Source organism: Drechmeria coniospora, chromosome 02, assembly GCF_001625195.1.
Source record: "Drechmeria coniospora strain ARSEF 6962 chromosome 02, whole genome shotgun sequence".
Classification (NCBI taxonomy): Eukaryota; Fungi; Ascomycota; class Sordariomycetes; order Hypocreales; family Ophiocordycipitaceae; genus Drechmeria; species Drechmeria coniospora.
Window position 1 is genome coordinate 2,911,299 of NC_054390.1, and position 24,566 is coordinate 2,935,864.

General features: G+C 56.8%; 9 protein-coding genes across 9 annotated transcripts; 5 read left to right on the forward strand and 4 right to left on the reverse strand.

Annotated features, from left to right (window-relative positions):
* Positions 1–96: 96 nt before the first annotated feature.
* DCS_03940 (uncharacterized protein) lies at positions 97–1,384 on the forward strand (the record flags this gene model as incomplete). The annotated part of the gene is made up of 3 exons (XM_040801253.1): positions 97–121; positions 612–679; positions 743–1,384. 3 exons carry the CDS (start codon positions 97–99, stop codon positions 1,382–1,384), a joined length of 735 nt encoding a protein of 244 aa, XP_040656286.1.
* Positions 1,385–2,781: 1,397 nt separating this feature from the next.
* Positions 2,782–8,024, forward strand: DCS_03941 (clathrin heavy chain; the record flags this gene model as incomplete). Its single annotated transcript, XM_040801254.1, has 4 exons — positions 2,782–2,868; positions 2,930–3,301; positions 3,371–7,603; positions 7,668–8,024. 4 exons carry the CDS (start codon positions 2,782–2,784, stop codon positions 8,022–8,024), a joined length of 5,049 nt encoding a protein of 1,682 aa, XP_040656287.1.
* Positions 8,025–8,555: 531 nt separating this feature from the next.
* On the reverse strand, positions 8,556–11,363 carry DCS_03942 (uncharacterized protein; the record flags this gene model as incomplete). The annotated part of the gene is made up of 2 exons (XM_040801255.1): positions 8,556–8,659; positions 8,729–11,363. The coding sequence occupies 2 exons, from the start codon at positions 11,361–11,363 to the stop codon at positions 8,556–8,558; spliced, it is 2,739 nt and encodes a 912-aa protein (XP_040656288.1).
* Positions 11,364–13,833: 2,470 nt separating this feature from the next.
* On the forward strand, positions 13,834–15,255 carry DCS_03943 (iron sulfur cluster assembly protein 1; the record flags this gene model as incomplete). Its single annotated transcript, XM_040801256.1, has 5 exons — positions 13,834–13,906; positions 13,952–14,138; positions 14,733–14,941; positions 15,004–15,069; positions 15,125–15,255. The coding sequence occupies 5 exons, from the start codon at positions 13,834–13,836 to the stop codon at positions 15,253–15,255; spliced, it is 666 nt and encodes a 221-aa protein (XP_040656289.1).
* A 1,391-nt stretch (positions 15,256–16,646) lies between these two features.
* Positions 16,647–17,040, reverse strand: DCS_03944 (60S acidic ribosomal protein P2; the record flags this gene model as incomplete). Its single annotated transcript, XM_040801257.1, has 2 exons — positions 16,647–16,820; positions 16,882–17,040. The coding sequence occupies 2 exons, from the start codon at positions 17,038–17,040 to the stop codon at positions 16,647–16,649; spliced, it is 333 nt and encodes a 110-aa protein (XP_040656290.1).
* An 865-nt stretch (positions 17,041–17,905) lies between these two features.
* Positions 17,906–19,072, forward strand: DCS_03945 (SPT2 chromatin protein; the record flags this gene model as incomplete). The annotated part of the gene is made up of 2 exons (XM_040801258.1): positions 17,906–17,911; positions 17,975–19,072. 2 exons carry the CDS (start codon positions 17,906–17,908, stop codon positions 19,070–19,072), a joined length of 1,104 nt encoding a protein of 367 aa, XP_040656291.1.
* Positions 19,073–19,612: 540 nt separating this feature from the next.
* Positions 19,613–21,542, reverse strand: DCS_03946 (uncharacterized protein; the record flags this gene model as incomplete). Its single annotated transcript, XM_040801259.1, has 2 exons — positions 19,613–20,441; positions 20,500–21,542. 2 exons carry the CDS (start codon positions 21,540–21,542, stop codon positions 19,613–19,615), a joined length of 1,872 nt encoding a protein of 623 aa, XP_040656292.1.
* Positions 21,543–22,388: 846 nt separating this feature from the next.
* DCS_03947 (uncharacterized protein) lies at positions 22,389–23,244 on the forward strand (the record flags this gene model as incomplete). The annotated part of the gene is made up of 4 exons (XM_040801260.1): positions 22,389–22,400; positions 22,478–22,576; positions 22,646–22,956; positions 23,022–23,244. 4 exons carry the CDS (start codon positions 22,389–22,391, stop codon positions 23,242–23,244), a joined length of 645 nt encoding a protein of 214 aa, XP_040656293.1.
* Positions 23,245–23,314: 70 nt separating this feature from the next.
* DCS_03948 (uncharacterized protein) lies at positions 23,315–24,306 on the reverse strand (the record flags this gene model as incomplete). Its single annotated transcript, XM_040801261.1, has 4 exons — positions 23,315–23,493; positions 23,568–23,729; positions 23,800–24,194; positions 24,260–24,306. 4 exons carry the CDS (start codon positions 24,304–24,306, stop codon positions 23,315–23,317), a joined length of 783 nt encoding a protein of 260 aa, XP_040656294.1.
* Positions 24,307–24,566: the final 260 nt, after the last annotated feature.

Here is a 24,566-nt window from a genome sequence, read left to right on the forward strand (position 1 = left end):
AACCAGCCGTTGGTTGGGCCCATGGCCCCTGGATATAACACGGTGCTCCTGCACACGAAATGTCATCGCCTTGCCACACCGTGTGATTGAACCACGATGCCAGTACTCGCAGATGGTCGAAGTAAGCGGGATGGTATCACAACCGTCGTCCGAATCGTGGTTGACACATGGCTGCCTCAGCTAGAATCTCCCCTACCCGGTATCATAATATACCAAGATTGCGCATGAGGGCGACCACAGGACCAGGCGTAAACTAGATGACCGACGTCTCAACCGAATAAGCCTCAATATTCTAGCTCTCGCATTATCGAGACCGATATTATTTAGTTGATTCCGCCACGACCCAGCAGGGCCTTGCAAGCACAGAGACAACAAGCTTTGACTGTCTCCATGGCACGTCAAAAGAGGATTGCTCGTCGCCTTTTGGGCGGCGATGGATTATTGAAAGAAAAAAAAAAGAAAGAAAAAAGGTCATCATAGATTATCGCTGCGTGTGAATATCCTGAAGATCGTGAATAATTGTTTGCTGGCAGTGATCGCAGTTTGTGTCTGGACATTTTTTCGCATGGGCATCCGGATGGTGCTAATGGTGCTAATGGTGTTTGTTGCAGCTGCGCATACCAGACATAACAGGTATAGCATTGAGGTCAAGTTTGGTACAGCATTACATTACACGTGGGTACGTACCGTTCTCGCCCTCACTTACTTAGTAACCCGCCTGAGGGCCTGACACCTCGTCAAGGTGCCAACTCGAGGTGACGAACTGAATTCTCATCAGCCTCTGGTCTCTACGTCATCTACCCCCGAGTTCGTCATGAACCGGCCGCGCAATCGACAACCTCGTTCAGGCAAAAGATCCGCACCCAATTCCCAAAATGCAAACAGCACGCCCCAACAAACGTCTGGCAGCGTTCCCACAGTTCATCAAGTCATACCCGGCGCATCCGTCTTCATCATCCTCAAGGAGGACCAGCCGACAGGTTCCGAGACTTTGGGGGTCGTGCAGGACGTGCTAACCAAGGGGAACCATCCTCGCGGCATCAAGGTGCGCCTGCGGGAGGGGCAGGTCGGCCGAGTCCAGCGCATGAACAAGGATGCTGCGCCGTCGACAAGCAACGGCGCAGAAGCGCAGACGATACATTTCACCCCAGGCAGTGGAAGGTGGACTCACCGGTACGCGGATGTGAGGACCGAGCTGGACGAGTATCCAGAGGCACCATCCGAGAGGAGCCTGGCCGACTTCATGCCCGCACTACCGGCGAACGTCCCCGCCCTCGCGGCAGACGGTCTTGGGGCACCGTCGATTCATTGCCCGGTTTGTGACGTGTTTGAGGGAGACGAGGCAGCCGTAACCCATCACATTGAACAGGATCATTTCAAATAAGGCATTCGGAGCGTGAAGAGGCTGCTGCTCGCCCACTGGCCATGCTTGATGGAAGCGTGCGGAATCCATTCGGCCCGGGAGCTTATTCTTGGACACTTCCCTTGGTACTAATCATCCACCATTACCTGGTATTCAGCAGGTGAGTCCTCCGTACATGCACCTTCACATACGACTCCATACCAATACTACTGCAGAAAAGTATATGCATGAACACTTGCAATTACATGCAGCATTGACATTTTATGGTGTGCCCTTATAGCACTTACAGTATCATCACGAAAGTACGAACAAGGCATTTTGCTTTTTCTTCGCCCACAGTCCAGATATGAACGAATTGAGCTAGCGTTGTCTCAAGCTGCGAAGTGAAACATATCCTTTCTCCTTCAGGGTCGGTGGCAGCGAAGCGGGATCATGTCAACTCAACTATTACGGAGTACGGAACAGACTACAGACATATACTCCGTACGGAGTGCGAATACCGCCCACACACGACTGCTATCGTTACTCGCTTGTGGGATTTGTACAGGATGGGCTCGAATAGACAATATTGAATCAAATGAAAGGATGATGATGGTCCATTTGCAAAAAAAATGTTCCTGGTTGCGAGGCGAGCACCAGTTGCAAGGCACAAGATAGAAGGCCACCTTTCGGCTGCTCGTGCCCCTCTTCCCGTGGCAGAGTGTTCAATGTCGCATCTGAACAGGAGAGGCCTCTCTACACATGCACATTCTACCTCGTGCAAGCATCGATCTGGAACAGCGGCTGGAAAAGGGGCGAGTGTTTGTTGTGGTTGTGCTGGATGCATTCGTTGCGTTCCTCTTCCGTTCGGTTGATGACGCGCACGTGCCATGATTGGTGCGACCCGAGGAAGAAGCTTGGTACGTACCTTGTGGGGCGGAACTTCGTTGATCCCTTCCCCCCTCCAGCTAATAGTGCTCGACGCAATCGGATTGGGCGGGCACCGACCCAACTCCAAAGCTGTGAGCAAGCTGCCTGTGGCTACTCCAGTAGGAACAGACAGGTTGCCTGAAACAACAGTGCTCCTTACACCTCCAAACCTTGACGACCGACAACGCTGCCTGCTTGCCATCCATCAGCAGCTCTCATACTCATTCTCCGCGCACATCTTCTCCGTCCTCGATCCGTTATTTTCCTCGCACTTGTTTTTGGGTTCCTCGTGTCAGCTTTACTCGCCTTCGTGCGTGACGCGAGAAGCTTCCATCAAATTCCTGACCTCGCGTGGCCTCCCGCCATCCTCGCCGTCCACATCATTAGGCGTCTCCCATCATCACCCACCACTGGCCAATTCGTGCCGGCCTTCCCTTTTCCCTAGAACATCCCGCCTCTCGGACATCTTGGCGGCCTGCACCTTCTGAATTCGCAGCTGAACCGGCGCCATGGCGCCTCTGCCCATCAAGTTCCAGGAGCTCGTGCAGCTCGCCAACGTGGGAGTGGACACGCAAGCGATCGGCTTCAACTCATGCGTACGTGCTCTGTCCTCGGTTGCCGTCGATTGAATTGACTAACCACCCCCGGCATCTCCAGACGCTCGAGTCCGATTCATACATTTGCATCCGAGAAAAGAAGAGCGAGGCGGCCCAGCCCGAGGTGGTCATCGTCGAGCTCAAGAACGGTAACAATGTCACGCGCCGACCCATCAAGGCCGACAGTGCCGTGATGCACTGGAACCGACAGATAATCGCCTTGAAGGCCCAGTCTCGGACGCTGCAGATCTTCGATCTCGAGGAAAAGAAGAAGCTCAAGTCGTGCACCATGAACGAGGACGTCCAGTTCTGGCGGTGGATCAGCGAGACCACCCTCGGCCTCGTCACCACCAGCAGCGTCTATCACTGGGATGTCTTCGACTCGACCCAGGAAGCACCCTCCAAGGTCTTTGACCGCAACGCCAACCTCAATGTACGTCGTCTCCCATGATTCCGCCCCGCCCCCGCCCCGCGACGCGTCTGACCCCCCGTTTCTGCGCAGGGATGCCAAATCATCAATTACCGCGCTAATGCCGAAGGCAAATGGATGGTCGTCGTCGGCATCTCGTCCCAGCAGGGCCGTGTCGTCGGAGCGATGCAGCTGTACTCCAAGGACCGTGGCATTAGTCAAGCCATCGAGGGCCATGCCGCCGCCTTTGGCTCCCTACGGCTCGAGGGTGCCCCCCAGGACACCAAGCTCTTCAGCTTCGCCGTCCGAACCGCCACCGGCGCCAAGCTGCACGTCGTCGAGGTGGACCACGCAGAGTCGAATCCCGTCTTCCAGAAAAAGGCCGTCGACATCTTCTTCCCCCCCGAGGCGACCAACGACTTCCCCGTGGCGCTGCAGATTTCCCAAAAGTACGGCGTCATCTTCATGGTCACCAAGTATGGCTTCATCCACCTCTACGATCTCGAGACGGGCGGCCTCATCTACATGAACCGCATTTCGAGCGAGACCATCTTCACGAGCTGCGCCGACGGCGAGTCCTCGGGCCTCGTGGGTATCAACCGCAAGGGCCAGGTTCTCTTCGTCACCATCGACGACTCCACCATCATCCCCTACCTTCTCGAGAATCCGGCAAACACGGAGATTGCCATCAAGCTGGCGTCGAGGGCTGGATTGCCTGGTGCAGACAACCTCTACGCGAAGCAGTTTGACCAGCTCTTCAACTCGGGCAGCTACATGGACGCGGCCAAGATCGCCGCCAACTCTCCCCGAGGCTTCCTCCGCACCGCCGAGACCATCGAAAAGTTCAAGCGGCTCCCCACCGAACCCGGCCAGATGGCCTACACGCTGCAGTACTTCGGCATGCTCCTCGACAAGGGCGTCCTGAACCAGCAGGAGACGCTCGAGCTCGCCCAGCCGGTGCTGCAGCAGAACCGGAAGCACCTGCTCGAGAAGTGGCTCAAGGAGGGCAAGCTCGACTGTTCCGAGCAGCTCGGTGACCTCGTCCGCCCCTACGACGTGAACATGGCCTTGTCCATCTACCTCAAGGCCAACGTGCCCCAGAAGGTGGTCGCCGGCTTTGCCGAGACGGGCCAGTTCGACAAGATCCTGCCCTACGCCGCCCAGACGGGCTATCAGCCCGACTACATCCAGCTTCTGCAGCACATCATTCGCGTCAACCCGGAAAAGGGCGCCGAGTTCGCCACGGCTCTCGCCAACAGCGAGCAGGGCCCGTTGGTCGATTTCGAGCGTGTCTGCGACATCTTCCAGTCCCAGGGCATGATCCAGCAGGCCACGGCCTTCCTCCTCGACGCCCTCAAGGAGAACCTGCCCGAGCACGCTCGCCTGCAGACCCGCCTGCTCGAGATGAACCTGATGCACGCCCCGCAGGTGGCCGAGGCCATCCTGGGCAACGACATGTTCACCCACTTCGACAGGCCGCGCATCGCCCACCTTTGCGAGCAGGCCGGCTTGCCTCAGAAGGCTCTCGAGCTGTACGAGGATCCCGAGGCCATCAAGCGAGTCGTCATCAACATCCCCGGCGGCGCCAACTTCAACGCCGAGTGGCTGACCGAGTTCTTCGGCAAGCTCTCGGTCGAGCAGTCGCTCGACTGCTTGGATGCCATGATGAAGCACAACATGCGCCAGAACCTGCAGGCCGTCGTCAACATCGCGACCAAGTACTCCGAGCTCCTCGGCCCCGTCCGCCTGATCGACCTGTTTGAAAAGTACAAGACGGCCGAGGGCCTCTTCTACTACCTCGGCAGCATCGTGAACCTGTCCGAGGACCCCGACGTGCACTTCAAGTACATCGAGGCCGCGACCAAGTCGAACCAGCTGAACGAGGTCGAGCGCATCTGCCGGGACAGCAACAGCTACAACCCCGAAAAGGTGAAGAACTTTCTCAAGGAGTCCAAGCTTCCGGAGCAGCTACCGCTCATCATCGTCTGCGACCGCTTCAACTTTGTTCATGACTTGATCCTCTACCTGTACCAGAACCAGCAGTTCAAGGCCATCGAGGCCTACGTTCAGCGTGTCAACCCGGGCCGGACGCCCGCCGTCGTCGGTGGCTTGCTCGACGTCGACTGCGACGAGGCCGTCATCAAGCAGCTTCTGAGCACCGTCGATGCGCAGCAGATCAACATCGACGAGTTGGTCTCGGAGGTGGAGACCCGCAACCGCCTCAAGCTTCTGCTGCCCTTCTTGGAGGCCACCCTGCAATCCGGCAACCAGCAGCAGGCTCTCTACAACGCCCTCGCCAAGATCTACATTGACTCGAACAACAACCCGGAGAAGTTCCTCAAGGAGAACGACCAGTACGACACGCTCACCGTCGGCAAGTACTGCGAGAAGCGCGATCCGAACCTGGCCTACATTGCCTACTCCAAGGGCCAGAACGACTTGGAGCTGGTGAACATCACCAACGAGAACGCCATGTACCGCGCTCAGGCTCGATATCTGTTGGAGCGATCCGACGCCGAGCTCTGGCGATTCGTCCTCAGCGAGAACAACATTCACCGTCGCTCCGTCGTTGACCAGGTCACGGCCACGGCCATTCCCGAGTCCACCGACCCGGCCAAGGTCTCCGTCGCCGTCTCATCCTTCCTCGAGAACGACCTGCCTCTGGAGCTCATCGAGCTCCTCGAGAAGATCGTGCTCGAGCCGTCTCCCTTCAGCGACAACCAGAACCTGCAGAACCTGCTCATGTTCACGGCCGCCAAGGCGGACAAGGCCCGTGTCATGGATTACATCCACAAGCTGGATGCGTACAACGCCGACGACATTGCCTCCTCGTGCGTCGAGGTGGGCCTCTTCGAGGAGGCGTTCGAGATCTACAAGAAGGCCGGCGACAAGGAAGCTGCCGTCAACGTCCTCGTCGAGCATGTCGTCAGCATCGACCGCTCCCAGGCGTACGCGGAGGAGGTCGACATTCCCGAGGTCTGGAGTAAGGTTGCCAAGGCTCAGCTCGATGGCCTCCGCGTGCCCGACGCCATTGATTCCTACATCAGAGCCGATGACCCCAAGAACTACCCCGAGGTCATCGAGATTGCCACCCACGCCGGGAAGAACGAGGAGCTCGTCAAGTACCTGCGCATGGCCCGCAAGACGCTGCGGGAGCCTGCCATCGACACCGCCCTGGCCTTCTGTTACGCTCGCCTGGACCAGCTTGCCGAGCTCGAGGACTTCCTGCGGGCCACCAACGTGGCCAACATCGAGGAATCCGGCGACAAGGCCTACGACGAGGGTCTGTTCGAGGCGTCAAAGATATTCTTCAGCAGCATCTCGAACTGGGCCAAGCTCGCCACGACGCTCGTGCACCTCAGCGACTACCAGGCCGCCGTCGAATGTGCCCGAAAGGCCAACAACATCAAGGTCTGGAAGCAAGTGCACGAAGCCTGCGTCGGCAAGAAGGAGTTCCGGCTGGCGCAGATCTGCGGCCTGAACTTGATTGTCGATGCCGAGCAGCTGCAGGCTCTCGTCAAGGAGTACGAGCGCAACGGTTACTTCGATGAGCTGATCGGACTGCTCGAGCAGGGCCTTGGCCTCGAGCGCGCTCACATGGGCATGTTCACCGAGTTGGGCATCGCCCTCTCTAGGTACCACCCCGATCGCCTGATGGAGCACATCAAGCTCTTCTGGTCCAGGATGAACCTGCCGAAGATGATCAAGGCCTGCGAGGAAGCAAACCTGTGGCCGGAGCTCGTGTTCTGCTACTGCCACTACGACGAGTTCGACAATGCCGCCCTCGCTGTCATCGATCGTCCGGAGAACTCATGGGAGCACCAGCAGTTTAAGGAAATCTTGGTCAAGGTGGCCAACCTGGAGATCTACTACCGTGGCATCAAGTTCTACGTCGAGCAGCACCCGTCTCTTCTGACGGATCTTCTCGCGGCGTTGACGGCTCGCATTGACGTGAATCGCGTCGTTAAGATGTTCCAGAAGAATGACAGCTTGCCGCTGATCAAGCCTTTCCTCCTCAACGTGCAGTCGCAGAACAAGCGCATTGTCAACGAGGCTGTCAACGATTTGCTCATCGAAGAGGAGGACCACAAGACCCTCCACGATTCGGTGCAAAACTACGACAACTACGATGCCGTCGAGCTGGCTGCCCGTCTGGAGAAGCATGACCTCATTTTCTTCCGCCAGATAGCCGCGAGCATTTACCGCAAGAACAAGCGGTGGGACAAGTCCATCGCCTTGTCCAAGCAGGACAAGCTCTTCAAGGATGCCATCGAGACTGCCGCCACGTCAGGCAAGACTGATATCGTCGAAGATCTTGTTCGATACGTACGTTTCATTCCGCTCCCCCCCACTTGTGTCCTGACGTTAAGCTAATCAATCTTGCGTCAAGTTTGTCGACATTGGACACAGGGAGTGCTATGCCGGCATGTTGTACGCCTGCAACGAGCTCATCCGACCGGATCTGGTGCTAGAGCTGTCTTGGCGGCACGGCCTCACCGACTTTAGCATGCCTTACATGATCAACATGTTGTCGCAGCAGACCAAGGAGATTGCCCTGCTCAAGGCAGACAATGAGGTTCGCAAGGCCAAGGAGAAGGAGCAGGAGAAGACCGATGACAACACGCCTATTCTAGGCGCCGGTCGGCTCATGATCACTGCCGGCCCCGGTGGTGCTGGAACGGCCTCGCCATCCCTGTACGGCCAGACCAACGGGTTCGCGCCGCAACCCACGGGCTACGGTTACTAGATGCATGTGCCCGTGTGGGCCTGGCTACCTGCGTATCATATGCCGGTTCAGACACTTCACCAGTGCCCATTTTATGGGATGCGGGAGACGGCGCAATGGGCTCATTCCCTCTCTCCTCGAAGCACGGGTGATTCAGGAATTTCACTATAGTACATGGCTGCAGACGGGAGATGATCGTGTGGATGCAATGCGGATGAGGGCCCTAGTTAGCTATTTTTCAGCTTTGCCTTCCCTTTGCCGATGGAAAGAAGCTATTTTTTAGACTTGCTGAGACAAATTCTTAGTTTCCTTCGACGAGCAGACGGAGATTTGGCAAGTTGCGACGGACAAGGTGTGCACTTTCCGATCCATGTTGTATTATAATACATAATCAATTTGTTATTTGGTACACACGGTTCCTCGGCGAGAATGTTCAATGCAAGAAACATGAGTTGCCTACACTGCATTCGCGAGAAAGGACGTCATTCTCGCGTGCGGCAGTGTGGTGCTGCATGCGTCTCTTCGCATAACTCTCGTCACCATTGTACACAGTCAGCCACGCTTTTCCGAGCGTTTTCGCTTGTCGTCTATCGGTTTAGGGTTTTGAATCTTGAGCCATTCGCCGTTGAAAGCGTTGATGAGCCAGTTGTTAAGTTCTAGGTTCAATCATCAGCAATGAAGTCCATGCTTTGGGGAAAAAGGTGACAAGGGGCTGCCGAGCGTACTGTCATATACGATGCGGTTTGCATGGTGGAGGGAGATGCTGTGGTCGCTGTCGGGAAACACGTGGACGTCATAGTTCTCCACGGAGGCGAGGTCAAGGGCGTCGAGGAGATTGAGCGAGTTTTGGAAGTGGACGTTGTCGTCAGCAGTGCCGTGCATGAGCAGGAATCGCTTGTTCAGGCCGAGGGCAGACGCGTTGCTGACGCGGGAACCATCGTAGCCGGCCGCGTTGTCCTTGGGCAGACGCATGTAGCGCTCGGTGTAGATGCTGTCGTAGAAGCGCCAATCTGTGACGGGGGCGACGGCCATGCCGTACGAAAACGTCCGTCCGGCGTCCTGCTCGAGGGTCTTTAGGGTTGTAAACCCACCGTAGGACCAGCCCCAGATGGCGAGACGCTCGGGATCAACATAGTCGAGCGAGGCGTAGTGGCGGGCAGCAGCGATGTGATCTTGCGCCTCGAGGAGGCCGAGCTGGGAGCGGACGCAGACGCGATGCTTGCGACCGAGAAATCCCGTGCCTCGGGGATCGACGGTGACGACGACGTAGCCCAAGGCAGAGGCGACGTAGCTTTGGAAGTCGACAGAAAATCTCATGGCCACGCTTTGAGAGCCCGGGCCCGAGTATTGCTGAAAGAGCACCGGGTACTTCTTTTCAGGGCTGAAGTGAACCGGGCGACGCTCCAGGTAGTTGACCTTGACTCCGTTGTCCAGCTCAAGCACACCGTACTTGAGCGTGGGAAGGTCATGGCTTTGAACACGATCTGCCAGCAACGTGTTTGATTCAATGAGTCGATCGTACATGGCGCCTGTGGCAGGTGTGGATATGACCTTTTGGTAAGGAACCTCGGGCCCTTTGTAGGACAGAAGGGCGAAGCCGGCTCCGGACGAAAAGGAAGCAGTGTAATAGCCGTCGGCGGAGGTGTTTGTGAGGGGTTGGAGGTTGGCACCATCGAGCTGGACAGAATAAATGTGGCGCTGCATGGAGGACTCTTTGGTGCCGGTAAAATAGACGAGGTTGTTGGCCAGGTCAACGGCCAATGGTCCGCCATCGACGTCCCAGTCGCCCGAAGTGAGCAGTATGGGCTCAGGGTTATCGATGGGGGTAAAGTAGGCCAAATGCTCAAAGTTATCGTGAATAATGGTGTCAATATATCCGTCCAGCTTTCGACCCTGGTCAACATCGGCCGGGATGAAGGCCGTCTCGTGGGATATCTCGAACCAGCCTCCATCCACCTTGGTGACGTCTATGTCCTTGACCGTTTTGGCCTCTCGGGCGGCAATGTCAACGAGGATGACTTTGAGGTGGTCGCCGACACGGTTCGTTTCCTTGACGAGGACCTTGTCGTTTGCCCACAGCACGTTGTTGATGATGCGGTCGTCGGGGGGGAAATCGGCCTGGATGTGCGCGGAGAAGACATCACCCTTGGCAACGTCGTAGAACTGAAGGTCGACGACGGGATTGTGAGAACCCGGTTTGGGGTATCGGATTTGGCGAACCTCGGGATAAGCCTCTTCCCCTTTGGGCGGCTGCTTGCCGCTGGGGCGGGAAACGTAGTATTGGACGGCAAAGTCCTTGACGCCCGTCTCGTTTGTGCGCAGAAATGCGAGGTACTTGCCGTCGGCCGACCACCAGGTAGCCTCGCGGCCGCTGAAGACCTCTTCCTCGTAAACCCAGTCCGGTATGCCGTAAAAGTATTCCGGACCACCGTCGCTCGTGATCTGAACGACGGGCGTGCTGTGATTGACGCGTCGAACGTAGAGATTGTTCTCCATGGTGAAGGCGACGGCGTCGCTTTGGGGACTCCAGCTGGCGAGCTGAACCTTGGCCTTGTCGTTGTCGGGATAGAGGGGTTCCACGGCGCCGGAGGCGACGTCGAGGATGAAGTAGGTGGCGGTAAAGGAATGACGCCAGTTCTTCTCCTCGTCGACGCCGATGAGGACCTTGGTCAGATCCGGGCTCGGCTCAAGCCATTCCGGCCAGTAGGGCTTGTTTCCGTACTTGAAGTGGCCCGTCTTCATCAGCGTGCGCGACTTGGCGATCGTCAGGTCCGAGCTTCGAACGGCGGGATCCTTGTTCGAGCGAACGTCCTCGACGACGAGGTAGTCCTTGCCGGAGGCGTTTTGCTCGAGCAGCAGGCCATCCTGGCCGTCGGGGGAAGCAATCCAGCTGATGGAATGCGACGTCGGCGACCAGAAGCCGTTGAAAACGTGATCCAGCGTGACGGGATTGCCCGAAGGGGCGGAGTCGAGGTCGGCATCGGGGCTACGATTCGAGTCGGTGACGTGCTTGTGCGAGGCCGTGGAGACGAAGACGACGAGGGCGAGGAACCAGACGCCGACGACGACGCCGACGAAAATCCAGAGGGTCCGTCGGAAGCCTCGATCCATGGGCTTTCGCTGCAGAGGGACGGCGGGCGGATGATGGAGGAAGGGACCGGCCTCGCCGTTGCTAGGGTCGTCGTAGTCGGCTTCCTCCCGGAAGGGGGGCCGGCTGGACTTTCGGAAGGCAGGATCCTTTTCCATTTCCTCCTGCAGCCGGTCGAAGACGAGGCTCGTGGTCGACACGGAGGAGAGCGAACCTTGGGAAAGGCGAGGTTGCCGGGCAGCGGGCTCCTGAGCGGACGAGGAGGGTTCCATCCTGACGGCCGAAAGAGGAAGGCCGAGGTGGAGAGGCTGTGGGCGAGACGCACACGGGGAGGGGAGGGGTGCGGGATCAAATCAGACGGCAATGGACGAAGCGAGAGGGTGGCATAGTGTCGGGAGAGAGGGAAGCTCCAGCAGCAGGCAGTGCAAAGGGAAGCACTGGGAGGCCGAGTGGCCGAGGTGAGGACAAGGAGAGAAGAAGATGGTGGGAGGAAAGCTCAGGAGGATGGTGTTGGAATGGTGCAGGCGCAACTACATGAAGGTACGGCGGCCGAGATTACATGTACACTTCAAGTACAAGTAAGTACTGTACAGTACGTACTCGGTACAATGTCCCTGCGAGTACAAAGTAGAGCTAGTACCTACTCACCAGTACAGCCATGTACTGGGTAAGTGCGTCGATGTAGTTTGTCACCCATTGCCGCCGTCCTCGGCACCTAGTTCAGTGGTAGGTGTACACCGACGTCGATGTGTTGTACTTTGTCGCGAGTACTGTCAATAGATGTAGATGTACATGCATGTACGGAGTACTTGGGTGTACTTGCTGCACATGATTTACGTGCAGCAATTGGCCGTTGTCACCGTTGTCAAAGTACTTGCCTGGTTGGCCTGATGAACGATGGCGATAAGACAGACGGTGCTTTACAGCGCTCTGACCCCGCCGTAAACGGTGCGTAAGTGCTAGTATTAAGAAGTAATACCTAGTACTGATGGCGGGTTCTTTTGTCGGTGCTCATTGATGCCGTAAACGGCAAGGTTAGTAGAGCGGTAGCTCACGCTGGTCCGGGCCTGGACATGATCTCTTGCCCCTATTTCATCGTGCAAGGTGGGCGTTCCAAGCGAGCAATTCCATGCAATTCCATGTGCTGTACGGAGTAGGTGTACAACCACCCACTGTACTTGCAGGGAGGTGGAGGCGGGTTGCAGGCTGGTTGATGACCCAGTCCGTAGTAGCCACGACATGGAGGCGACTCGACTCATGTACGGCGTACGGCGTACAAGTATGTGCTGTACTTACAGGGCTGCTACTCGGCGGAGCAGCATTGTAGGGGAACGGACCACCAGCTGTTGAGCACCAACAGCATTTCGATCCTTTTGGAATGCCATGACCTCGTTCTCGATTCCGCATTGATGGAAGACACGAACCAAGCACATTCTGTTTCGTCCATTTTAATCGCCGCTCTCGCATGGCCACTCCCCCGACTTGATTCTCAATCCCTAGCGGCTTTGGCGGTACTCGCCCCCAATTCTGCGCCACACGATCACGGTAGCTGTACTCCGTACTTGCGTGGTCTATTCGCCGGTAGAATGGGAACCATGTTGGCTGGTGCACATGGCCGAACTTGGACCAACGCCATTTGTGTAAAGCTGCGTATTTTCATGGAATCGACTGTATGCATGTGTAACTATTTGCAGATGTACATGTACGGTAAGTACTAGAGTCACCAGCGCAAATAGATGTATTACTCTGTACAAACTTTGTATCAGTCATTATGTCGCATCATATAGCACCTACCAAGTCCACCTTGACTGTGGCGCCCATTTTTTGTGGCTGGTTTGGTGCAACGCATTATTTTCAAGCCAGCTTCAGTACAACTACACCTACAGTACAAGCACTCTTTGATCATGGCACATATCATTGCATGTGCGGAGTGCATGTAGGTGCGCGGAGTACATGTACATGCACATGTGCAAGTCTCCCTTTCAAGGCTGTTACGCGTTGTGTCCGACCCCTAGTATTCACAGGACGCACATCTGCTTCCGCGCTCTGCCGAGCTGCACCGTTGCCGGCAAGGTTCGCACGTATCCCAATAGCATCGCAGAGCGTTTCCTGCAACGTTCGGAATAAACCTGCCTACCCATCCTCGGCACATGTGCACGCGTGCTCGCTGCATACTTATGTGACACTGCATCATGTAGCCAGCTTCGCTGCTGGGCTCTGGGGGCCAAGGGCAATTGCACAATTACATGCAAGTACATGTACTTGCTGTACGGCGTGGTGCACCCAAACTCCCTTGTACACAGTGGTGCAAATACCGTAGAGGCGAACAGTACTCTGTAGAATAGTACTCTGTAGAGTGAAGCTCCATGCAGCGAGGGTACGACACATGTCCATAGGTACGGAGTACCTAGGAATTAATTGTCAGTTCCTACTTACAGTACTAGTAGCACCTACAGTACCTAGTACTTACTTACAGTACAAGTAGTACCTACAGTACTTACTTACAGTACAAGTGGTACTTACAGTAGGAGGTATTACAGGTAGAGTCAAACGGCACAACACCTACTGTATGAACAAGCACAGTACTTGACACATACAAACTAATACTGTGCTTGTGCCATCCACAAGTACCTAGTACACACGCGCCCGCACACCGTAAGTACGTACAACACTGGCAACGTATTTCTCGTAAAAGTAAGTACATACGCAGTACGACATTCGGATTCATGGAATTCGACAACCATGTACATGAAGCAAAAGGCAATCTGGAAACTATGCGTACTCCTCAAGTCGTTGTGGTCCGCACGAGTACGGAGTACGTGCAGGGATCATTCCTGTCAATAGCTGCCTCCGTATCCAGGCATCGCCATGCAGACACCGCTATTTGCAAAAGACATCGTTGCCTGCATCAAGCCATGTGCTCAAGTAGCCCTCCGAAAGGTCTCGCGCTTCGTACATGGTGACGACGGAAATCAAGCACACATGGAGTCTCCTGTGCATAGCCGGAAACAATTCTGCTGGGTGCGCGCTGGCCGGTCGGCTGTTTCGTATGTACGAGCACTCGAGAGCCGCTGACGCTGTCGCTGACGATCGATGGGAACCGATGGCGGAGATTAGATCATCTTCGCCGTCACTCGTCCGAATCTCGCACTGTGTGGGCGCGGCCATCCGCAGCTGTCGAGGACAGTGCAGGGACGCTCGCATCGCGGCGGCTGAATCTCCGAACACCGGTTCTCACTGATTTGCCACGTCACGTGCACGCGCTTCTCGGGCCCGGTCGTTATCAATCGCCGGTGGGGACGAAAAGTAATAGCGACCAGACTCCAAGCACCGGTACGTCGCCCGCTTTTGCCAACCATAGTCGCCACCCGCTTCGCTCCTTCGCCCATCGACGAAACTCATCCCCATCGGCGAAAAAAACATCAAATCGATCCTCCTCTGCACGGCTCCTAGTGAAGATGCTTCCTCTGCGGGCGCCCTCTCGCGCCTTCCGGGCCATGCCGTCGCCCGTCGCCGCCATCATGGCGTCGAGGGCCCCTGCCCGACGATTCTACCACGATAAAGATAGGCCCCCCCCCCCCCCCCCCCGAAGCCGCCACGGATGCCTCAGCTGACAGACCAGCACTCATCGACCACTACAGTCGACCGAGGAACCCCGGCTCCATGGACAAGAGCGATCCCTCCGTCGGCACCGGCCTGGTCGGCGCCCCGGCCTGCGGCGATGTCATGAAGCTCCAGATCAAAGTCGACGAGAGCGGCACCATCACCGACGCAAAGTTCAAGACCTTTGGCTGCGGTTCGGCCATTGCCAGCTCCAGCTACCTGACTACGCTGGTCAAGGGCATGCGTCGTCAGTCCCCCCCCCGGGTGAATGGTCGCAAGCGAGGGCCAGGATGCTGATCTGCATGGTAGTGGACGACGCCGCCAAGATCCGCAACGTTGACATTTCCAAAGAACTCTGCCTGCCCCCCGTGAAGCGTACGTGTATCCTTGCGCCCGCCCATCGGCGCGGCCTGCTGACGACACGGCACAGTGCATTGCTCCATGCTGGCCGAAGACGCCATCAAGGCTGCCATCGCCGATTACCATGGCAAGAACCCCCAGGCTAGCATCTCCGACCTCGCCGGAACGAGCCGGAAACTGGAGAAGGAGATGGCGGCCTGAGCAGATGGAGTGGGGCCGAGATTGTTACGATATCGCCGTCAGCATGTTGACCGAGAAGGCGGCGTGGGAGGAGTTCAAGGTATGACAATGGACGCACAACAGTGGTACTGCCGTCGAGGAGACTGGTGGCAACTTCATCGACCTCGCTTGCACTTGGGGGGTGAATGACCCCTTTCGACGACCTAGGAATGGAACACGGGCTGAAAAGGAACGCCAAAGGATTATGGAGATTCGCGGGAGAGTAAACATTGTCTCCGAGGATAGCCGAGTCGAGATCAGTGCGAATGACTTGTCTGTAAACTCGAATGAAAAAAAATAGCCTGTTTTGAACGATTGTCCAACGTTATAGTTGGTCGCAGAATGATTTTGCTGAGAGGCCATGTCATGGATGAAAGCGGTTTGATGGCAATCAAGATTGCTAAATGGGATGAGGAGCCACACATTTGACATTCATCACCGCCAGAGAAGGCAATGCATATTGTGACATGACGGACGGACATGCTGCATATCCAATTTCACGATTCCTGTCAGCATTCCTTGACATGCCTGAATTGCGAGCCCGTGAAACTCACGCGTAACCATACCGACATGCATAAATGCTGTGCCTAAATGCTGTGCCTAAATGCTGTGCCTAAATGCTGTGCCTATGGCTCCCTTTCCAAGGCATTGCTGGAATAGCCGACTGGACCGGAAACGGACCGGAGAGCTTTGGAGACTTGGCATATGAATGCTTCCTCGGACGGAACTGAACTGGAAGAATCGTATCATTGTGTCCTACGTCTGATGTTGAGCCCCCTTTCTTGCCTTTTTTTAACATCTCGGATTTGACCACCGGAAGAATCGCCAACCCAAGGCACGACATCTCTCACCCGTTCTCTTAGCCATGTTCCACGCTTGTCGTAGGTGTAACGAGACTGTTGCTGTGGCACGGCTTGTCGGCAAAATTTGTTCATGCCTTGAGCATACGCTGGACTGGCCAATGTTCACTAGTTACACCCAGATGGAACATAAGTCATGATACTCCCCGTCCTGTTCGTCGCTAGGACAAGACGCCCATCATGCTCACATGGACTACGCGCATCGAAACGGCACGCCCTTGCACATCAACTTTTGCTGCTTCAGACGAGGAAGAGTCGCCAAAGCGAAACATTGCGGCGACGATTCGATCCAACCAGTTGGGTATAAAGGGCCGAATTCGAAAAACGAGCAGTCATCATTTTCATGATCAAAAGTCTATGCCGCTAGCTGGAATATCCGCCAGGAAACCGACCCCTGTGCAGCCAATCCAGCGATGCCGGAGCAAGGCAAGAATCGCCGCACAGCCTGCGTATAGCGTTTCCGAAAATTTTGGTTGAGCATCGTAGCCTCGCGAGTTTCCCGAGAGAAATCGCTTAGTCGAACAGACCGAAACCCATATCCTCATCGGACTCCTCCTTCTCCTCCTCCTTCTCGGCGGCGGGGGCATCGGCAGCGCCACCAGCAGCAGCGGCACCGCCGGCAGCGGGAGCAGCGCCGGCACCTCCAGAAGGAACGGAAGCCAGCTTGGAGGAACCCTCAGCAATCAGCTGGTAGAAAAATTAGTTACAGGCCTTGGTTGTATGCTTCGGAGCGCAAGAGATCACGAACCTCGTTGATGTCCTTGCCCTTGAGCTCAGAGATCAGAGTCGACAGACGGTCGGCATCAGCCTCAATGCCGACGGCAGAGAGAACCTTCTTGATGTCGGCGGCGGAGGGCTCGGCCTTGCCGGCGAGGCCGAGGAGGAGGTAAGCTGCGAGGTGCTTCATTTTGTTGGAGACTGTAGGGTTCGTATTAGTTGAATTGTAACGGTAACCATGGGCAGATGGTGAAGTGCCTGTTGAGGATGAGGCTCGGAATGCACGCACAGTTCGAGTGATGAGGAACACGAGAAATCAATCAATTTAACCGCGAGTTGGGCGGAGACTGAAACCTTCGAGTTCTGGTTGACTTGGTGATGGATAGGCAAGGCGAAGTTGAAAAGAAGCCGGGCGCGGCAGACAATTTTGACATCTGTGGGCTCCAAAAAATGTGCTTAGGCGAGCAACAATTTAGGGCGGGGCTGAGGTGCGTAAGTACCTATCTTGACACGGCTCCGCGCAGAGCAAGTACATGTACAAGTTCTCCGTACAAAAAACAAGTACTCCGTACAAGTACAAGTACTTAATTGCTGTACTTAAGTACTTACTTACAGGGCCCTGGTTTCCTACCAATGCCCTTACCAGATGCAGCGCACCGCCACATCCACACCTTGAATTCGTCACGTGGTTCAGAGCCTTGCCAACTGTGGCGCATCGTAACTTTGGATTAATCACTGCCTGGGCCATGACCATGACCCCTGGGCCGTGAACCCCCCCCCCCCCCCCCGTCCATGAGTGCATCCGTCCTTTTCACACTCCAACTGCTCGCTTTTTTTATTTCGCATCGCATCGGAGACTAAAGACAGCATCCTCGTACGAGAAAAAAAGAAAATCTTGTGAAGCTTGGCTATATGAGGGTGCCTGCATCGCGGGCCACGCCTGTCGGCTGCGTTGATGTGGTGCTGGAGCTTTGGTGACACCAATATCTGTTGCTATCCCACCTGATTATCGTCGGGCATAAAGGCGGCGCCTTGTTGAGGGCAGGGCAGTCACGATGACGGTATGTACCATGTTGAAAGTTTTGTACCACAAGTCGATTGCTGACCAGCGTCAAATGCGATAGATCGGAGATCTCCTGGCCCAGATCACTGGCGGCAAACCGACTGACAGCTCGACGACTCCGTCCCCTGCGCCGCGATCCAACCCTTCACTGGCAAAGCGGAAGCCCGAGGATGACTTGCGGAAAGATGTCTCCAAGACGCTGCGCCATGTCTCGCCTCCCTCAAAGGTAATCCAGCCAGAGCGCAAAACCGGCGAGAAGGCCCAGTTTGCGCACCGACCAGCATCCGGCAACAACGCTGTCAAGCCTAGCCCGATGCCTTCTCGAAAGGCTTTCGGTGACGCCCAAATATCATCAAGGCCTGCGGTGAGCGGCCGACTGCCTTCTACCTCGGCCAGGCCATCAGTCGCGCCGAAGTCGACACCCAAGAAGGGATCATTTGCCGAAATTCTAGCACGGGGACAGCGAGCGCAGGCTGTAATGGGTCAAGTTGGCAAGATTCAACATAAGAAAGTCGAAAAGGGAAGCAGGTCGATGGACGCCACCAAGACTGCCGCAGGAACCAAGAAGTCGTCTGCACAAACCTCTGGCAGTGCGGCAAGGGGACCTTCGGGAGCAAGAAAGCCGGCTGTGGGTGGTGGAGTCAACAACGGCGGATCGGCAAGAAAGGCAGCCTCCAAACAACCGACGAGTCCAGCAAAACCTGCAACAGCCAAGCGTCATGGCGCGGAAGAAGCGACCGTCAAGAAGGTAAAAAAGGCAGCGCTTGTCGACACGGGCTATTCTGGCACGGCGCGGCCAACGCCCGATAACGCGGCCAGAAAGAAGGATGTACCTCGTGGTGGTGCCCTTCTGAAGGCGCCTCCCACACGTTCGAGTTCCAAGCGGCCACGCTACGAGGACGACTTTGACGAGGAGCTGGACGATTTCATCGAGTACGACGATGAGGAGGAGGACGCGCCTCCCCGTTACCGTTACGACTCGGAGGGATCCTCGGATATGGAGGCTGGCTTGGACGAGTTGGACGTTGAAGAGCACCGCGCCGAGCTGCTCGCTCGCAAGGAAGATATAGAACAGGAGCGCATCGAGAGGAATCTCAAGGCGGCCAAGGAGGAGCGGAAGATGCAGGCTCTCGCGGCCCTGCGCGAAAAGCGCCGCTAACCGGAACCAGTACGTGTCAAGTGTCGGGCAGCCTTCATCTTCGTCAACTCGCTGCTCGGGTCGAAATGTTCTCCTGGGCAACGGCCCTCGGGCATTGTCTCATCTTAGTTGTGGTTGGTCATTAGCGACGGCGTTTATACTTTTGTATTTCGGACGTTTGTCACCCTATCCATCCACCGACATGTGCAATAGAGGGGGGGGGCAGCAGATGGGCGCAGCGCTCGTGGAGGCGGCACGGAATGCCCAACTATTGATTTGGAGCCGAGCGTGTGATTAAATTAGATTGATATTTTGCCGCCGCAGCCTGGCTCGCATGTACCCAGGCCTACGTTGGGATACTCTATTCTGATGTTCATTGTGCGACCCAAGCTTCGAATCATCATACAGTCTTGCAGTCGGGCCGCGGACCGGACTGCCCACATGTAGGTACGGCGTGCGACTCCAACGCCATCACTTGAGACGCTTGAAAGCGTCGGGTATGGTCGTTACTCATTGGAATACCCCTCGCCGCATCACTGATGCAGTCCCGCCGCGGCAGGCCTAAGGCAAGTCATCGCTCTTAGACTGCTTGCCGTTGGCGCTGCCATACGGCTCCAACAACCAGCCTTGGTAGTTATCCGACCCCTGGCTGCCGACACTGTTGGCAACGGGGACGACTGGAGACGGAAGGCTGCGTCGCGCCGTCCCGGCCTCTCGCTTCGCCGGCGGATCTGGGAGGGAGGCGGGGGCGGCAGGCAGCAGGCTGGTGGCTGCAGGCTTGACGTGCTTCTCCTTGACTTGGTTGACGTCCACATCCATGGCATCCGTCGTCGGGGGCTTCGGCACCGACTTCATCAAGCCCTTGTCCCGCAGGTACTGGATCGACTGCAAAATGCTCAGATCTTCCTGTTCCTTGTCGTTCAGAATGAGCCGCTGCTGGATGGTAATGCGGCCGTCATTGGCCTCGCGCTCCTTCATCGCCGCCTCTCTGACCTCGGGATCGTGCACGAAGCGGCACTTGCCCTTCTTGCCACAGGTGCCACCGGTGGCGTAGTACTTGCAATGCCTTGACACGTCGGCCTTCCTGGCCGTCGGCGCGAGGGAAGGGGCGGACTCGGTCCGAGAAGACATGACTTCTGGCTTCTCGTCGTCGTCGGATTCCTGAGAGTGGTTCCTCATCTCGTCCCCTTCGTCCGCCTGCTCACGCTTCCGCTTGATGGATGACTCGACCTTGCGGAGCTGCTTCCGAAGCTTGTCCGCCTGCTTCTCCAGCTCGGAGGCCTTGTCCTCGTCCTTGCGCGCCAGCTCGGCCGCCTTCTTGGACTCGACGCGTGCCTTTGTGGGGTAATTTTTGCGACGCTCCGCCAGGAAGGCGGCCACGTCGGAGACTCTGCGGGAATATTAGCGAGAAATTGCAGGCGTGAGAGGGTACGGAAGAAAGAGCGTACTGAAGCGTTTCTGTCCCAATAAGATCCACGAGCGCCTTCTCCTCCCCTTCGTCGTCTTCCGATTCCGAGTCCATGCCAGGCGTCAGACCAAGCGTATTGGTCTTTCGCTTCTTCTTCTTGCCCGCAGACTGGGCTTGCGACTCGGCCTTGGCTGCTTTCTTGTTCCCATTCGCGTGCGCCTGCTGCTTCTGGTGCTGATGACGAGCTCTGTCTCCACCGCCACCTCCGTGATGGAAGCCTCCCCGGCCACGGCCCCCGTCCCTGGGCCCGCCACCCCGGCCACGACGATGGTACTGACCATGGTGGCCGTCTTGGTGATGATGAAGGGGCGCCGGCGGAGGGGGCGGCCCGAGGTATGGATACTGAGAAGGGGCATAGTGGGGGTCATGGGCATATGGCTGACCAAAGGCACCGCCCATGGACCCTGCCGAGGGGTTCTGCTCGTAGGCCTGACGAGGCGGCGCTCCCATCGGAGAGTGCTTGGAAGCCCGGTCGGCGTAGCCTCCTCGGCCGCGACCGTTTGCATAGTGCCCCTGCTGAGGCGAGCCTTGGTGACCCCAGTGGGTGGCGGCCGGCTGCGGAGGGCCCTGGTAAGGGTTCGCGTACTGCTGCGGCGCACCGTACGACTGGGAGTACTGAGGGGGGGGGTAGGGTTGGGGAGGGGCGTAGTTTGGATGATAGTTGGCGGCCGAGATGGGCGCCGGAGCATGAGGGTGCGCGCCTTGGGACGAGGGCCCGTGGCCATGCTCGGGAGCCCACTGCTGCGGGTGCGGATGAGGCTGATAGCCGACATTCGACGAATGCGATGCGCCATAGGGGGCCGCGTTTTGGGCCGCGTAGGCCTGGGGAGGGTATTCGTAAGGGGTAGGACGATAGTCACCTCTGCCACGGGGATACTGACCCCCGCGAGCGCGACCTCCAGGAGCTCCTCCGCCACGACCGGGCACGCCATGACTGTAGGAAACCGTCGGCTGGCCGTATGGAGGAAGACCAGCCGACGCCGAAGGAGGCGGGGGGGGCGGACCGTAGCCGTACCCAGACATGATTCCGATCGTCTCAGCAGGCAGAACACTTGTCTGCAATCTAGGCCGGCGGGGATTGCTCGCCGGGAGACGGTCGATGCGAGGATCTGACGGGTGAAAAGGAATCGAGAGGGAAAGCGAAACGAATCGTGATCATGAACCGAGCCCAGTATCCTGCCCCTTGGATCTTGACGCTCGCATGGGATGCCGAGACGCCGTCGACGCCCGACGAGTTGAAGGAAAAAGGAAGCGGAACGGGGGTGCCAAAAGAGAACGGATCGGACGGTCAGGATCTGCTGGAGGCGAGCCGAGCGAGGCGAGATCGATGGACGCGGTAGAGGAATGATGATGCGGGAAGAAAAGCAGGTAGGACACGATTCAAGACCCGATGATGTTGGAAGGAGGGGCCACGATAATAATCTGCACGTATAATAACGGGGTTTTGCTCCCGCCTTGTCCGAGCGCGGCGTGACGAGAGGACAGTAGGCGCGCTAAGCTTTGCCCATATTACGTAAGTACTTACTTAGGTACGATGTGCTTAAGTAATCTCTCAGCACGCAGATGCGTAGGCGCCAGAAGGACGCCGCTACGCCGAGGATGGAAGGCGGTGACACAGCCGCTCGCCAGCGAACTCCGGCATAATACTTGGGCAAGCAACCCGACTTTAACATTTTGTTTGCAGGCCTCTGACGGTTGGTGACGACGACGACGAGTCGTCCGTTAGTTCTCTCCTTGAACCATTTTTCATTTTTTACCTTCTTCCTTTCCACAACCAGGAGCTTGTGGTTGGAAATACGGCTCTGTTTTTCTGCATTTACCGGGGAATTTATTGGCACATTTGCCTGCTTCCTCCCGGTTCCCCTCACAATGTTTATACTGGTATGTTGCGCCTCGGGCCTTGACGACCCATGGCGTGCGAGCTGTGATGGGTGGTTGACAATGTGCGATTCGTAAAGACCAAGATATCGGATCTGGTGCAGATTGAGCCAGAAGACTTCTCGAAGCACAGCATCGTCGCACTAGAGGATAACATCAACGCCAAGTTCTCCAACAAGGTTCGTCGAAATCACGTCAGTCGAGGCTCAGGCCAGATCCGATGGCTCAACGGAAAATCTTGTCGATAGGTCATCCAGAAGATTGGGCTCTGCATATGTCTCTATGACATTCTATGGTCCTCCGAGGGTCTCATAGGTCATCAAACCGGCCTCGTCAACGTCAACGGTAAGACCACCGACCTGACCCTGCCGCCGACGCACCGCTCCTTTGGCTCACGAACCCCCGCAGTCGAGTTTCGAATGGTCGTCTTTCGGCCTTTCAAAGGCGAGGTCATGTTGGGCCGAATACGAAGCTCCACCCCGGCAGGTATACATTTGCGAACCGACTTTTTCGACGACATATTCGTCCCGTACGAGGAGCTGCCGCAGGGTGCCGAGTAGTGAGTCCTTCTCTCCGACGTCGGCGTCGCCCCTGCGATGGCGAGGCGCTAACCCCCCCCTGCAGCAGTCATAGCGAGCAGCTTTGGATCTGGAACATTGACGACTCGAGACTGTTCTACGACATCCACGAAATGGTGCGCTTCCAGGTCGTCGACGAGGAGTGGCACGACCAAACGCCTGCCGGTCCGACTCAAGCCGACGACACGCCGCCGAAGACGCCGTACAAGATCAAGGGAAGCATGGCCCGCGAGGGTTTGGGTGTGTGCCTGTGGTGGGACAGCGTGTGATGGAACCATTTGCAAGCGTTCATGCCATTTTGTACCTACATCCGTCATCTGTGTTTTGCCATGTATGAATCTACGACTTGATACCCTCGAGGAGGCGGAGCTCGACATCATCCAGCACGGAGTAGTGCTCGACAACGGCAAGGTTTTCGGCCTCTGCCTTGAACTGCTTGTCGGGGTCCTGTCCGGGGCCACCCATGGGGCCCATGGGCATTTGCTGCGCGGCCATCTGCTGAGCCATTTGGCTGGCAGCTGCGACGAAATCAGCGACGAGGCTCTCTTGAGAAAACTCGTCCACAACGACGAGCAGACAAAACAAGACGTACCGTTGTCACTGCCTAGCAGGAAGACGTAGACAAACTGCAAACCAAAGATGCAGAGAAAGTACCAGCTGATGCTTGACATCCAGCGCGGGTCCATGTCCTTGGTCTGCACACCGGCCTGCAGCATGCTCTTGAACTTGATGGTAATCGGGAAGGGAAGTTTCACTACGGGCAGTCAGTCATTGTGAGCAACCGAAAACCAAACCATGCCTAGGTGCAAATGGAAGGGACGCACTGATGACATATCCGCTGAAGAAGGCATTGATCCAGCTCATGATGAGCGTGTTGGGGATGATCATGGCCATGTTGTTCTTCATCATGCCCATCATACCCTCCATGGCACCGGGATCGGTGAGCGGGTTGGCAGGCGGCTGACCCTGTCGGTCGGGCTCCTTGAGGTATGCGCCCGACTCGTATCCGGCAATGAGGGTCTCTCGCCGGGCTTCGAAGCTGCTTCGGGAGAGGACGTGGTAGTTGGAGCGAAGGGCCATGCCGCGGGCGAGGGCTCGCTGCTCGCGCATGGCCTTGACGTCGAGCTTCTTGGGTGCCGCGGCCATGAGGACGGTAGCATAGTGGCGGAGTACGCCCGTGAGGACCATGACGATGGTGATGGGGACGAGGATCCAGTAGCTATCGTCGTTGCCGTTAGCTGGGCCGACGTAGAAGGGTCTTCGCCCACCTGGGGAGAAACGCACAATAGCTGGGGGTCCCGATGAAGGGTCTGGACGGGAGGATGCGCCATGACGAGACGGGCTATGGGCGGCAGGATGCACGCTCTTGATGGACGTCACGGCTGTGATCGAAGCTTATGTTGGGTGAACGAAAGAGTTGACGTTTGGGACGCAGCAGATTGATGCTGTGCCATGCTAGCACGGGGAGCGGAGCTTGATTCTGCCGCGCCGTGGCTGTGGACCTCAACCCCCCCCCCCAAAAGCCACCTAACATTCGATTGCCCACCTCCACACACCAGCTGTGTCCGTCCAGTTTGTTCTCTCACCAACC